Here is a 16,164-nt window from a genome sequence, read left to right as displayed (position 1 = left end):
TCCTTCTCTTTCAGGACCGCACGAACCATTGACAGCTTGGCAAGTCGTATTGAGGATCCTCAGATTCAGGCACACTGGTCCAATATTAATGATGTTTACGAGTCCAGCGTCAAAGTGCTCATCACTTCACAAGGCTATGAGCAAATCTGCAAGTAAGAGTAGATACTGATTCCTGAACAAGACTCAACTTCTAGCCAGATTGCATATAGGTATTTCTAGAATTTATTGCTATATTGATGTTAGTGATGGGTTAATAAAATGAGTATAAATTAAGCTGAGACACAATATCACTCTTGATTATATCCTAATACAGAATACTGATGAGACAAATTTCCTGCTCGTATAGTGTATCATGATCTTTCCGTTTAATATTCATGAGCTCTAGCTAAACTTGCACACTAGGCAGCAGCACCAGATGTAGTAACGTGCTTAATATTCCATAATATTAAGCTAATCAGAAGGAATCACTATGGCACATGTCAAATCCAACCCACAGCCTGCTTCACTGTTTTCCTATTTCTTCATCATCTTCAACAATTACATATGTTTGCAAAGCCAACATACTGTTTTCCTATTTAAACTTATTCTATTTGAACATATTATATTGTCAAGCCAACATACTGTTCTGTTTTATAAGCTTATTATGATGGCTTGACAAATGTTCAAGATTTCAAACTCCAACTGTCAAAACTCAAACACCTGCATGCACATGGCCTGAAGCCCTTCTTCTCAGTCTGTCCAATGTACCTGTAACAGAGACTCACTTCATATATCTCTCCATCAATGTCACACACTCTCTAATATACACCTCTCTATCAATCTTCCTGTAGCACACACACACACACTCTCACACTTTGCATTAGGAATGACTTAATACCACAATTTTGGCTTGTGAATAAATGTCTAAGTTAAATTAGTTAAATGATGGACTCACCTGTTGATCTCTGACCTCTTTGAAGAAGTCAGGATGAGTAAGCGACAAAAGCTTAGCAAGATTTTATGTATTGCCTCCTGTGGCAACACATGATTTAAAGCAGCATTTGCAGATTGGTGCTTTAAGGTCTGTTGCTTCACCTTTTTCATCACTTTTGTAGGCAAAGTAATGCAATATTTCACTCCTACTGCTTTCTTTATTTATTAGTTTAGGCGTGTAGAATGAGTTTTATCTGTTTGCTGCATCATGTTCCTCAGTCACATTTGCCTTTTTTTTTCGTCAAATACCGAATTGAGCAAAATTATGATATTGTACCATTTGAAATATAATATATAGTGGTACTTTTCCAGTATACCGCACATACCTACTCTTCACATTTCTTACCATCAATCTAACTGTATCACACTCGCTCTTTTCAAACACTGCAGCTCTTATCTACATGTATCTACATGTCTGCCCATTTATTTTTCTACCATTCTCTCCATCTATCTATTTACTTGTAACACTCTATCTATCTATCTATCTATCTATCTATCTATCTATCTATAAAATAAGTGGAATCACAAAAGTACCACAACATAGAAATGTGACATATCAGCTTGATGATGAGAATTGCGTTGTGGGTATTCTAGTGACGTCATGTGACAAACTCAGCTGTCATATCTGTCTATCTATGTTCTATCCATCTATTTGTCTCTCTTTTTCTCTCATAAAACTGCACATTACTGTCAGACTTCAAACTGATAACTGTTTTAAACTTTCAGAATGGCTTTGTCACGTCAACGTGACAAACTTTACCTATCTAGTTATGTTGGCTTGACAAGGCCAACATCCTGTTCTGCTTCATTAGCTGATTATTATTATGTTGGCTTGACGATATGCTGTTTTTTTAATGAACTTGCACTGGCTGGAGGGTTGGAATCCATGTGCAGAAGTTTATTAAATCCAAAACAACATACAGAGGGATGGTCAAAAAACAGGCAAAGGTCAAATAGCCAAAAATATAGTCTGAACAGGCAGCCAAGACAAAAACAGTAATCCAATAAACGTGAAGTCAAGAAACAAGCAAATGGTCATAACATGAGACAGTCTTAGTAACGATAGGGAAAATGCTCGGTAAGGCAGGTACACTGATAATAGACCCTTTTCACATGACGTCACGCAACTTCCGTTCTGACTCAAAGCAGTGTATGGTTACTTCTGCCAGTATAGTGGAACACTATGGAGTTTACTCGGTCCCTTCTACATCTGCCAGAAATGCATCTAGATGATGTACACCGACTTGCAGACAAATTTTCACATATGACATGTTCTAAACTTAATAAAGGATGCAAATTCTTCATTGAGCAGTACCTGTTTGATTATGAAGGTAAGCACTTTTGTATTGCCCAGCTAACATTACTGGAGGGGTTAGAATAACAGTAGTTGTTAGCGTTCTCTTCAGCAAATAGAAAGTCTTTAAGTCCTTATTCTTGATTAATTTACTGTAATACAGACCGCAAACTCTTGTTGTAATTGTGTTTCCATATTACTGATGTTGGCTATAGATTGTGTATTGTTAGATAAAAGTCAGTAACGTATTACCTTAGCTTGGCTTAGGATCATGGTGGGTTTAAAGCAAAAAATAAATGAATGAATTAAATAAATAATAATGAAACTCACTTTTTGTTACAATTAGGCAAAATCCCAGTGTAGCTCCTATCTTGGGTCAAGTGTTTGGCTTGTCACTGCTTCAGCACCCGGGAACGAGCAGCACCAAGCCAGGCACTTCACCCAGGAAACACAGAGGCCATAGCCCAAGAGCTGCGGTCCAGCTCCTGGTCACCATTGAAAATATAGTGAATGACATCCTGTGACACCCTATAAGCTAAGCGGCGCTTGTGCTTTTTCCGCAGGTAGATCACTGAGCACACCCCACAACCCTCCTCCTTCATCTCATAGGATATGATGCATATATACACTGGTGAATTTTATATAAGGTTGCTCTCCCTCCAGAATGTTTAATTTTAGCAGCAAGAAACTGTTTTGTTGTCAGAAGTGGAATGTGCCACCCATGGTACTATGGCAACATAAGGTAAAATGGAAGTACTAATACACTGCTTTGTGGAAAGGCTGAAGTTTTCTGACATCATTTAATGGCTCTTTATGGCTAGCAGACTGGATGTAACTGTAGACGGAAGTGGAGTATGATCAGTATTCAGGTGAGGGCTACCTCTGGTGGTTGAAGGATGCAGGGTAGTTTTGCTTCATAAACCTATTATTATGTTGGCTTGACACATCCAATATACTGTTTTGTTTTATAAGGTTATTATTAGTAGCAGTAGTAGTATTTTATTAGTTCAGACTGATCATGTGCTTTTGTTTTTTGTAAATGATCGGACTTATTGGCTAGCTATCGATCTCTCTGTCTACATCTATCTATCTACAGTTTTCTACAATTTTCCAGTAATATTGGCACCCTTGGTAAATATGAGCAAAGAAGGCCTTGAAAAATTCTTTGTTTAGCTTTTTGATCTTTTGTTAAAAAAAAAAAATCACAAAAATACTCTTCTCTCATGGATATCAAACAATTGCAAACATAACACAGGTTTACCCCCCCCCCCCCCCCCCCCAACATATCTTAATTATGTTAAATAATGCACCCTCCTCTCTCCCTCTCACTCTGTCAGTGTACCTGTAACAGACTCACTTCATCTCTCTTGCTCCAAGTTTTGGCACCCTATCATCAATCCAACACAAGATAGAACCCTATCTATCCAGCTCTTACTGTATTGGCACCCTATCTGTCCAACTATCCAATTCTAGATGTATTGGCTGCACATTTGCTTCAGATTTCAAACTTGCTTTCTCAAGCCAACATCAAAGTTTGATGTCATGATGAACGGTTAGAGCTGGACTAGTTATTATTATTCTGGTTATTAATAACCAGTTGTTGTTGTTGTTGTTGTTGTTGTTATTATTATTATTATTCTTATTCTGAGAGACACAATTTTTTATTGCTACTCCTCCCTGAGCTTTCAAGCTACATGCACCAAGCTCGGCAAAGACCTTCAGCATGTTCTATCTCGAGTTGCTATGACTTTTATAAGTGAGTGGAATTCCTGTTATGGAAGCTTAAAATGGCCAAAATTCCCCCTGACCTTGCATAAAAAATTTGACCGTTATAACTCCTTTAGTTTTTAAGTTATTTCCACCAAACTCAGCACTGTCCTTCAGACTGTTCAGACAGCTGGTCTGGCAGGCTTGTCATTCTCTATTTTAACTAACTGATCGGACTTACGGTTTTCCCGTAGTGGACGATCAAATATCCAAAAACTCCCATTCACTTACACTGACATTGTTCAGAGCCTGGCTCCAGCTGCTGTCAAAACTCTCACACACCTGCGTGCACACGGCCTGATGCCCTTCTCTCTCTCCATCTCTCACTCTGTCAGTGTACCTGTAACAGAGACTTTCACTTCATCTAGCTCTCTCTCTCTCTCTCTATCTATTCAATTGTAAAGTATTTGCATCTATCCAACTCTACAAGTATTGGCACCATATCTATATATTGCTATAAATATTGGCACCCTATCACTTAGTGGCTGTCTTAAAACTACACATTACCTTCAGATGTCAAACTGATAATTATTTTAAACTTTCAGACTGGCTTTGTCAAGTCAACATCAAAGTTTGTCCTCAAACTTTACCTAACTTGTTTGGCCTTTTTAAAAAAAAAAAAAAAAAGAATACTGAAACACCTCTTAGTACACTACTGCCTGTCTTTTCACACATCTCTCTCAGATCTATCCAGCTACAGTTGAACATTGGAGTGGAGCAGATCAGAGTTGTGCACAGAGATGGTCGTGTCATCACACTTTCCCACCAAGAGCAAGAGCTGCAAGACTTTCTATTGTCACAGGTAAAATATGCAAACTCACAGGAGCTCATTATTTTCATTCATTTCATTAGTTATCTTTGATTCCAGGAATTCAAACACATGCATAATGACTGCATGAAATTTATATAAATCATAATAGGCTGATACTTCCTTAAGGGCCCCATAGAGTTGCTTTTTAATTTCTGTCAAAAGTAAATATTTTTGCAAGCAAAATTGTACTTTTCAGCCACATTTAAAAAAAAAAAAAAAAAAAATCTCAAAAATAAAGTAAAATATGTGTAGTGTGTTCCCTTTTTTGCCATTTTGGGGATGAGCGTGTACCAAATTGTATTAGGTATTATGATATGTGTAATTTATTATGTATTCAGTGTATTGACTGTATTCAGGGACACTAACAAATAAAAATTGTATTTTTTTTATTAATGCAACACTGAAACATAAATATTATTCATCTCTCAAATGTCTGCAGTTCTACCATCTGAAAGCCACTAACCTGAGCACATATACGGTATCTCACAAAAGTTAGTACACCCCTCACCTTTTTGTAAATATTTGATTATATCTTTTCATGTGACAACACTGAAGAAATGACACTGTGCTACAATGTAAAGTAGTGAGTGTACAGCTTGTGTAACAGTCTAAATTTACTGTCCCCTTAAAATAACAACACACAGCCATTAATGTCTAAACCACTGACAACAAAAGTGAGTACACCCCTAAGTGAAAATGTCCAAAGGGTTAATGGCTGTGTGTTGAGTTATTTTGAGAGGACAGCAAATTTACACTGTTACACAAGCTGTACACTCACTACTTTATTTACAAAAATTTACAAAATATTTACAAAAATGTGAGGGGTGTACTCACTTTTGTGAGATACTGTATTGGCAGAACTGGTGTGCCTTTTTTTTTTTTTTTTTTTTTTTTTTTTTACATTTATAAGCTGAAAGCAAATTCAGTAATGAATCATTTTTTCAGGTCATTGAAATAAGTCAGAAGCATATATGCAGACTTACTCAGTTATTTTCCTCTCTCCAATGGTTGAAAATGCAATGCAACAGTGTAGTCAGCTTTTTGACATTCTGGGATGCATTATAGCTTACCCAGATTTTGAGGCAGTGTGCCTTAAGCTTTGGTTGTTTAAAAACCTCCCATAATATATATATATATATATATATATATATATATATATATATATATATATATATATATATATATATATATATATATATATATATTTTTTTTTTTGCATGTATCTCAACCTGAAGTAAGCATTTTGAATTCTGGTTATCCCCAAAAGTGAAAAGGGGGAAAACTACATTTTAAGATTCGGCCTAGGGTGCAGAAGAGTCACAGACATTTCAGAATCAGAATGAGCTTTATTGCAGGTGTGCTCACACTCAAGGAATTTGACTTGGTACGTGAAGCTTCCAGTGCGTACACAATTATGACAGCAAGACACATAATAGTAAGGAATAAAATAAAGAAGACATGATAATGGGTGAATGAGACACAGTGTAAAGTGCTTTATAAGTGCTATATAAGTGCAGACCATTTATCACTAGGAGGCTCCTTGGAGGCAGTTAAAAATTCATGAGGGAGATGGCCTGTGGGAAAAAGCTGCTCTTGTGTGTGGATGTTCTGGTGCTCACTGCCCTGTAGTGCCGGCCAGGGGGCAGCAGTTCAAAGAGGTTGTGGCCAGGGTGAGTGGGGTTGGAGATGATTTTTCCTGTCTGAAGGGAGGCGAGAGGAGCACCAATAATCCTGTCAGCAGTCCAGACGTTCGTTGTAGTCGTGTTGTGTCTGATCTGCTAGCTGAACCAAACCAGACAATTATTGAAGTGCAAAGAACAGACTCAATGTATGCTGAGTAGAACTGGGTCAGCAGCTCCTGTGGCAGGTTGAACTTCCTCAGTTGGAGAAGGAAATACAACCTCTGCTTGGCCTTTTTCACAATGGAGTCTATAAGGGTGTCCCACTTCATATCCTGTGAGACGGTAGAGCCCAGGAACCTGAAGGACTCCACGGTGGCCACAGTGCTGTCCAGGATGGTGAGGAGGGGAGTTCTGGGGAGTTCTTCCTGAAATCCATGATAATCTTCACTGTTTTGAGAGTGTTCAGCTCCACGTTGATTTGAATGCACCAGACAGCCAACTGTTCAACCTCCTTTCTGTATGCAGATTCCTCACCATCCTGGATGAGGCCAGTTACTGTGGTGTCATCTGCAAATTTCAGGAGGGGCTTGTAGAGGTGTAGTTATTCGTGTAGGGGGAAAAGAGCAGTGGGGAGAGTGCCAGTGCTGATTGTGCAGGTGCTGGTTGTGAATTTTCTCAGCTTCACTAGCTTCTGTCTGCCTGTCAGAAAGTTGGTGATCCACTGACAGATGGTGGTTGGCACAGAGAGCTGGATTAATTTACACAGGAGGAGATCTGGGATGATGTTATTCAAAGCTGAACTGAAGTCCACAAATAGAATCCTTGAAAAACGCCTGTCTGTCAAATGATTTCATGACCACAGACGTCAAAGCAACAGTTCTTTAATCATTTAGTCCTGTGATCGTGGATTTCTTTTAGACAGGGATAATTGTGGAGCGTTTGAAGCAGGAAGGGACTTTACACTGTTCCAGTGATCTGTTGAAGATCTGATGTGAAGATGGGTGATAGCTGTTCTGTACAGACTTTCAAATAGGCGGGTGAGACACTGTCGGCCTGGAGCTTTCCTGAACTTCTGTTTCTGGAAGAGCCAGCACACATCCTCTTCACAGATCCTAAGTTTAGTTTAAGTAGCTAGAGGGGGAGACCGGGGGTAGCAGTAGGTGTTAACACTTGTGTGATGAAGGTCAGCGTGGGTGTGGGGTGTAAGACTGCCCTTTCCAAATCTGCATTAGAAATTATTCAGGTAGTCAGCCAATTGCTGATTTCCAGCAGATAGACAGTATTGTGTCTTGTTGGTGGTGATGTCTTTTAGGCCTTTCCACACTGATGCAGGGTCGTTGGCTGTTTATACAGCTTTTCAGTTTAGCTTCTCTTTGCCACTCTTAAAGCCTATTCACACATAACAGCGTTTTTTGTTTTTTTTGCGTTCACACCCACACGTTAAACATGGGCGACATGGTGAATGAAAGTACACATTCACTCCCTGACAGTAAATGGTGCTTATTGAAAAGCATAAATACCCCGGTACACAAGGTGGTGCTGCACAACTTTTCATTTCTGACACCTGCTTATCACTGAGAAGAAGAAGAGAGCCAGTATTTACGTCTTTGCAAAAAGCCGTTCACGCACTTTTTGTGAACTGGCTAACTGAGATTAATTTCTATAAGCACCAGCACTAATTACAGCAACTGATATGTAATATTTTTGATCTAACATGTTCTACATGTTCTATCGATATGTAAGATATTTGGTGATTTGGCCACTGCAACAAATACTTATTTAAAGCTAAATCCTTAAAGTTCTCATTTTAAACAATATACTCTTTAAATAAGTAATCATTTGAATTAATTCAAAGTCGCAGCAATAGCATTCACATACTTATGGGAAGACCCCTTTTTTTTTTTTTTTATTGTGTGGTGTTGGGTATAAGCAACTATTGTTCTGCCCAAAAATGTTAATATTCCTGCAAATTGATGAAGTGTTGACTATGAATAGCCTTTTTTTGTGGTCAATATGATAAAACGATGATGCAATAATGGGGCACTTAGCTTTTTGAATAAAAAGTCAAGAATTCTTTATATGCATATATACGGCAGGTGCAAAATAAATATAATGGACTATCAATCAGTGGATTATCATTTGCATGTTTGCAGGGAAGAGACAAAGAAATGCTATTTAGTGTAGAAAGTGTAGTCTAGGGTAGAATCACTTAGAATATATGCTTGCATTTCAGTGTCGTCAAAAAAATAGCCACATCTTAAATGAGTCATAAAGTTATCATCTGCTACTCATTCATTAAAGTTGCATGCAATTTTATATATATGTGTGTATGTATATGTATGTGTGTGTGTGTGTGTGTATGTATATATATATATATATATATATATATATATATATATATATATATATATATATATATATATATATATAATATAATATTCCTTTCCACAACTCCCATCAACATTATTGTAGTCGCTATGCATTTATCACAGAGCTCTCAGCATTCAGCAGCTCAACATTCATCTTGCTTGCATTTTCTTCTTTGGCTTCTTTTTCGTCGTCTTTTTTATTGTCTTCTTCGTCAGCAAGACCGTTTTGTACTCGAGTGCCATCGAGTCGTACTTTTATGTAACTTCAGCAGCTCCAGGCACGTGAACAAAAGCACGAATCTCATTTGGTCAGCCAGTTTTTGATGCAGCGTGTATAAAAGAAGATACATTAATGAATTAATTAATAGTTTTGTTTTTTAAATTGATGCTTTGGGGGAAAAAATGTACGCTATGCGTTTTACGCGTGGGTGCAAACACTCCCATTGACAGCCATAGGAGAAAAATGTCCCGGTGTGAACAGGCCTTTATCTCATTTCTCAGTGTATTTTGGCCTTGTACAAGACTCTGCCCCCACTTCTGTAAGACTCTTTGACAGCTGTTATCTGATTACAAGGTGAATTGATGAGGTTTATGTCTGCTTTGGTATGGCACATAGCTATCCATCAACTTAATAAAAGGGTGACATTCACTGTGCAAGGAAATCAGACTTTGTTGCAGACTTTAGGCAGACAGACTGTTTTTACAGTCTCATTTGTTAAATTGGCTTCTTATACAACATGATCTTTCTATGAAGATAGCCTAGACAAGATGAATAAGATTTTTACATTGTTTTGGTGAAATATATTTATTGTTTCTTAAAATTGAGTGTCACAGTTTGTCATAGAAAAACCCGAAGCTGCCTAAAAGTAGCTTTTATGTAGTCTTTTTTTGTTGTTGGGAGAATTTTTTACTGGCACTGCCTATACATTCTCTGGGGGGCAGTGAAGGAAAAAAAGTTATAGCTATACATAAGTGCCTGGCAATAAATTGACTACTGTTAAAATTAGATTTATAATATTAATTCTAATATTAAAAATTGTTAACTGTGTAAGAAGATGGAATAATACTTTTCAGGATCTGAAAATCCAGAATTGGATTTATTTGGCTTTGTATCTGGGTTTGTTACAGATGTCTCAGCACCAGGTACATGCAGTACAGCAGCTGGCGAAGGTAATGGGCTGGCACGTGCTAAGCTTCAGTAATCATGTAGGACTTGGTGCCATTGAGAGCATTGGCAATGCCTCTGCCATTACAGTAGCATCACCAAATGGAGCTTATGCCATTTCAGGTATATGCACACACAGCAACATACATTGAAATATACTTATTGTTTTCCTGTTTGCAACCAATATGTGTATTCTTCTTTGTGTGCGCATAGTGCAAAGAGGGAACATAGACTCCAATTAAACAGTGTTTTAAATATCTCATATTAGACAGTTCTCAGAATGCATTGCATCACAGTGCAGTGCATTTTGTCCTGGCATTTGCTGTCTTGTAAGGATCACATAATATTGAGGGTCACAATATTGGTGTTACTTACATAGTTATGACTTTATTTTACCTCCAAATGTTTTTACTTTCAGGATTCTCCTCTCTCATGGAATTTTAGTGCAAGAAATCTTAGTGCTAGGTCATCAAACAAACAATTTGAAATCATTTACAGATTATAATTGGTAATAATATCCAATATCTTTAAAGGCTTGTTCAGTACTTTTTGATCTGATTATTGGTTGAGACCAAGCCATATTAACATGCAGTGCCCTTTGAAAGTATGGAATGGCAAGGCCAATTCGTTTGTTTTTGCTATTTGCTGAAGACAAAAGATGAATATGAGACAAATCAGAATTTCAGCTTTTATTTCTTGGTATTTACACCTAGATGTGTTAAACAACCTAGAACAGGGCACCTTTTAGCTCTGAATGTCTACTCTTAGTTTGAGCCATGAGGTTTGCCTGGGAAGACTGTATTTAATAAACTGATAAACCAACATGGAGACCAGAGAGCTGTATAAGGGAGAAAAACATGCCATTTTGAAGATAGAAAAGAGGGGGAAATTGATCAGAGCCATTGCATAAGCATTGGGCATAGCCAATACGACTTGAAAGAAACCACTGGTGTACTCACAACTAGACATCAAACAGGTTGGCAAAGGAAAACAAGCAGCAGTTGAAGACAGAAACCTTGTGAGAGCTGTGAATAAAAACCTCAAAACGGTCACAATAGTCCGTCCCCCCCCCCCCCCCCCCCCCAAACACTGGTGATGCCAGTGGATTGATAGCTTCATGCAGTTCGAGATATGCAACAAACAAAAGTGTTATTTACTTTGACTATCTGTTCCAGTACTTTTGTTCACCTAAGATTGGGTGGTATTCCACCAAAGGTAGGCACGTTCTAAGATGTAAATATCAGGAAATAAAATTCTGATTGTTCATCTCATATTCATCTTCTTCTTTTTTTTAAATCTCAAACCAAAATGTCTTCCATGTATAGCAAAAGTGAAAGAATTGGCCTTTCTAATACTTTCAGCGGGGACTGTATGTCAGAAAGACTTTTGCTAGCACTACATAAAAATATTATCACATGCATACTCGCTAGTTACTGTTGCAGATCTTGTTTGGATTTATTCCATATATACATTGGGTAATAAGTATTGAATGCATCAACATTTTTTTTTAGTAAATATATTTCCAATGAGGGTATTAACATGAAATTTTCACCAGGCATCAGTATTAACTCAAGAAATCTGGAAATATAAAGAATTCACAACATTCATGTCCATAAATAAAGTGGAATGATGTAGGAAAATGTTATAATTGCTTGTTTATTTATTGAGGACAATGATCCAATATAACATGAGTGGTAAAAGTATGTGAACCTTTTGCTTCAGTATCTGGTGTGACCCCCTTGTGTATCAATAACTGCAACTAAATGATTCCATTAACCGTTGATCAGTCCTGCACATCGGCTTGGAGGAATTTCAACCCATTCCTCAGTACAGAACAGCTTCAACTCTGGGATGTTGTTGTGTTTCCTCACATGAACTGCTTGCTTCAGGTCTTTCCACAACATTTCTATTGGATTAAGGTCAGGACTTTAACTTGGCCATTCCAAAACAATATCTGCATTCTTCTTTATCCTTCTGGCTTGTCCATGTGATCTTTAGCAAATGCAGACAGACAGCAATGGGGTTTGTTTTTGTTTTTTTAGAGCAACTTTCTCTTTGCAACCCTGCCATGCATGCCATTGTTCAGTGTTCTCCTGATGGTGGACTCATGAACATTAACATTAGCCAATATGAGGAAGGCCTTTAGTTGCTTAGAAGTTACAATTGCTCTTGGAGTGATGTTACCCTGGGTTCATTTGTGACCTTGTGGACTATTACATGTCTTGCTGTTGGAGTGATTTTTGTTGGTCAACCACTCCTGGGGAGGGTAACAGTGGTCTTGAATTTCCTCCATTTGTACACAATCTGTCTGACTGTGGATTGGCCGAATCCAAACTCTTTAGAGATGGTTTTGTAACCTTTTCCATCCTGATGAGCATCAACAACTCGTTCTGAGGTCCTCAGAAATCTCCTTTGTTCATGCCACGATACACTTCCACAAACATGTGTTGTGAAGATCAGACTTTGATGGATCCCTGTTCTTTAAATAAAACAGGGATCTTACTTGCACGTGATTATCATCCCATTGATTGAAAACACCAGACTCTAATTTCATATTCAAATTAATGCTAATCCTAGAGGTTCACATACTTTTGCCACTCATAGATATGTAATATTGGATCATTTTCCTCAATAAATAAATGACTATAATATTTGTTTAACTGGGTTCTCTTTACCTACTTTTAGGAGTTGTGAAAATCTGATTGTTTATGCACAAATGTAGAAATTGTTGTTGTGTGTGTTTTTATTTATTTATTTACTTACTTACTTACATATTTGGACAAGTACGCTGGACATTTTGAATTAGTTTTCACAATTTAAATGAACAAAAAAAAACGGATCAGTCACATAGAAAAAGTAAGTACACCCCTACATTTTACCTTCAAATTCATACAGCTTAAATCAGGAAAAGAAGACATGGAGGGTTATAGAATGGCCTAACCAAAGCCTAGATTTGAATCTCATTGAAATGTTGTGGGGAGATTTGAAACGGGCAGTACATGCAAGAAAACCCTTGAACATCTTGCAACTGAAAGAATATTGCACGGAGGACTCAAAACTTCCAGCAAGCCTGGTGGATAAATACGCAAAACACCTACAAGATGTTATTTCTGCTAAAAGGGGCAATACTAGCTTTTGAGGCCAAAGGTATACTTACTTTTTCCACAGAAGAATAGCACATCTATTGATATTTCTGTCGAATAAATGATTTGAAAAGGCTATTTTTCCCTTGTGGTTTTGTTCCAGTATATTCACTTTATTTTACTAAGCATTGTTTCAAAGATGATCAAATGTTTGCTTGTCCAAATAGGTTAAAAAAGCCAGCAAGTTCCATGGGGTGTGCTTATTTTTTCAAGTGTGTGTGTGTGTGTATGCATGTATTTATGCGTATATACAGTATCTCACAAAAGTGAGTACACCCCTCACATTTTTGTAAATATTTGATTATATCTTTTCATGTGACAACACTGAAGAAATGACACTTTGCTACAATGTAAAGTAGTGAGTGTACAGCTTGTGTAACAGTGTAAATTTGCTGTGCCCTCAAAATAACTCAACACACAGCCATAAATGTCTAAACCGCTGGCAACAAAAGTGAGTACACCATTAAGTGAAAATGTCCAAATTGGGCACCAAATGTCAATATTTTGTGTGGCCACCATTATTCTCCAGCACTGCCTTAACCCTCTTGGGCATGGAGTTCACCAGAGCTTCACAGGTTGCCACTGGAGTCCACTGGTGGATGTTAGAGACCTTGTGCTCCTCCACCTTCCGTTTGAGGATGCCCCACAGATGCTCAATAGGGTTTAGTCCATCACCTTCATCCTCAGCTTCTTTAGCAAGGCAGTGGTAGTCTTAGAGGTGTGTTTGGGGTCGTTATCATGCTGGAATACTACCCTGCGGCCCCGGCTCCAAAGGGAGGGGATCATGCTCTGCTTCAGTATGTCACAGTACATGTTGGCATTCATGGTTCCCTCAATGAACTGTAGCTCCCCAGTGCCAGCAGCACTCATGCAACCCCAGACCATGACACTCCCACCACCATGCTTGACTGTAGGCAAGACACACTTGTCTTTGTACTCCTCACCTGGTTGCCGCCACACATGTTTGACACCATCTGAACCAAATAAGTTTATCTTGGTCTCATCAGACCACAGGACATGGTCTGCTTGTCTTCAGCAAACTGTTGGCTTTCTTGTGCATCATCTTTAGAAGAGGCTTCCTTCTGGGGCGACAGCCATGCAGACCAATTTGATGCAGTGTGCGGCGTATGGTCTGAGCACTGACAGGCTCACCCCCCACCCCTTCAACCCCTGCAGCAATGCTGGCAGCACTCGTATGTCTGTTTCCCAAAGACAACCTCTGGATATAACACTGAGCATGTGCACTCAACTACTTTGGTCGACCATGGCGAGGCCTGTTCTTAGTGGAACCTGCACTGTTATATCGCTGTATGGTCTTGGCCACCCTGCTGCAGCTCAGTGTCAGGGTCTTGGTAGTCTTCTTATAGCCTAGGCCATCTTTATTTAGAGCAATAATTCTTTTTTTCAGATCCTCAGAGAGTTCTTTGCCATGAGGTGCCATGTTGAACTTCCAGTGACCAGTATGAGGGAGTGTGAGAGCGATGACACCAAATTTAACACACCTGCTCCCCATTCACACTTGGGTCCTTGTAACACTAACAAGTCACATGACACTGGGGAGGGAAAATGGCTAATTGGGCCCAATTTGGACATTTTCACTTAGGGGTGTACTCATTTTTGTTGCCAGTGGTTTAGACATTAATGGCTGTGTGTTGAGTTATTTTTAGGGGACAGCAAATTTACATTGTTACACAAGCTGTACACTCACTACTTTATATTGTAGCAAAGTGTCATTTCTTCAGTGTTGGCACATGAAAAGTTATAATCAAATATTTACAAAAATGTGAGGGGTGTACTCACTTTTGTGAGATACTGTATGTGCATAAATTCAGTGAGGCTTTAAAGTAACACTGACCTCACTAATGTTAATATCCATGTTGTCCATGTTATGTCCACTTTGAAATAAAAAAAAATTGTAAGAATTTAATGAAAAGCAAACCTGAGCAGTTAAAATAAAAACCCAGTGATTCTCATAAGATACAATTCCAGGCAATGCTTTATGATGTCAACTCCACATTTCCTGTAGTATAAGCATAGGTATTGCAGTATACCAGTAAGAATATCTGTTTTAATCAAATTGATGGGGTGTGTTTGTGTTTCCTTCTCTGCCAGTGCGGAATGGGCCTGAGAGTGGATTTAAGGTTCTGGTTCAGTTTCCACGTTGCCAGGCTAAAGATCTCCTGAAAAGCGACGTATTGCAGGATGGGAAATGGAATTATTTGCGAGGACCATATAAGGAAGTGCACTGGAGCAAGATGGAAGGCAGGAACTTCGTTTATAAAATGGAGCTTTTAATGGCAGCACTTACACCTTATCCTTAAAAAAAGTGTCTGTGTCTATACATATATACAATGTGTTTTTAGCTTTTATCCTCATAAGTAATGATTTTTCTTCTTGGGATCCTGGCTGCTGTTGCATTGCGTTTGTACTAGTTGCATTTGAGTAACAGCATTTGAAAGTGAACTGCTGGTCTCTCTGTGCAGCAAACATCTCTTAAATGCCTACAAATAAATACAGCGTATCCTCTATGTGCAGACCAGTGGAATGTTTTCCCCTTATATCATTTAGTTTGATTTCACACAGAATAGGACTGCATTGTTACTAGTTCCTTGTTTTAAGAAACTTAATTGAGCGAAAAGGCTTAAGTGTTATGAGCTGTACAATGGATACACCATTTTATTGCAGTTGTGTCTTGTTGTGTACTTGTAAAACAATAAATAAATTTCAGCTTTCATTTCCTGATATTTATATCTAGATGTGTTGAACAACTTAGTACATGGCACATTTTGTGGCAGACCACCCAATTTTTAGGCAAGCAAAAGTGATTAAACATAATCTTAAAGTAGTTAACACTTAATATTTGGTTGCAAATACCTTGGTTGCAATAACCGCATTAAGCCAGTGACCCACTGACATCACCAAACTGTTGCATTTTTCTTATTGCTTTTCTCAGCTTGTACTACAGCTTCCATTTCATTAGGTGAAATGTATGCTTAACTGGGTTAAGGTCAGGTGATTGAC

At 38.2% G+C, this 16,164-nt stretch overlaps 1 protein-coding gene across 8 annotated transcripts in view; it reads left to right on the top strand.

The window, feature by feature from the left end:
• The window catches only part of med17 (mediator complex subunit 17), a 33,079-nt gene extending 17,194 nt beyond the window's left edge, over nt 1-15,885 (top strand). For all 8 annotated transcript variants that reach the window (XM_017495333.2, XM_017495332.2, XM_017495334.2 and 5 more), the window contains 4 exons: nt 15-152; nt 4,718-4,835; nt 9,964-10,123; nt 15,256-15,885. In XM_017495333.2, coding sequence (XP_017350822.1) covers nt 15-152; nt 4,718-4,835; nt 9,964-10,123; nt 15,256-15,464 — 625 coding nt within the window. In that variant the 3' untranslated portion in view covers nt 15,465-15,885. The remainder of the gene's footprint in view (nt 1-14; nt 153-4,717; nt 4,836-9,963; nt 10,124-15,255) is intronic.
• Nucleotides 15,886-16,164: the final 279 nt, after the last annotated feature.

The sequence above is a fragment of the Ictalurus punctatus genome, chromosome 20 (genome assembly GCF_001660625.3).
Source record: "Ictalurus punctatus breed USDA103 chromosome 20, Coco_2.0, whole genome shotgun sequence".
NCBI classification, from domain to species: Eukaryota; Metazoa; Chordata; class Actinopteri; order Siluriformes; family Ictaluridae; genus Ictalurus; species Ictalurus punctatus.
Note: the sequence above shows the minus strand (reverse complement) of the source record. Positions and strands in the feature narration are given on the sequence as shown.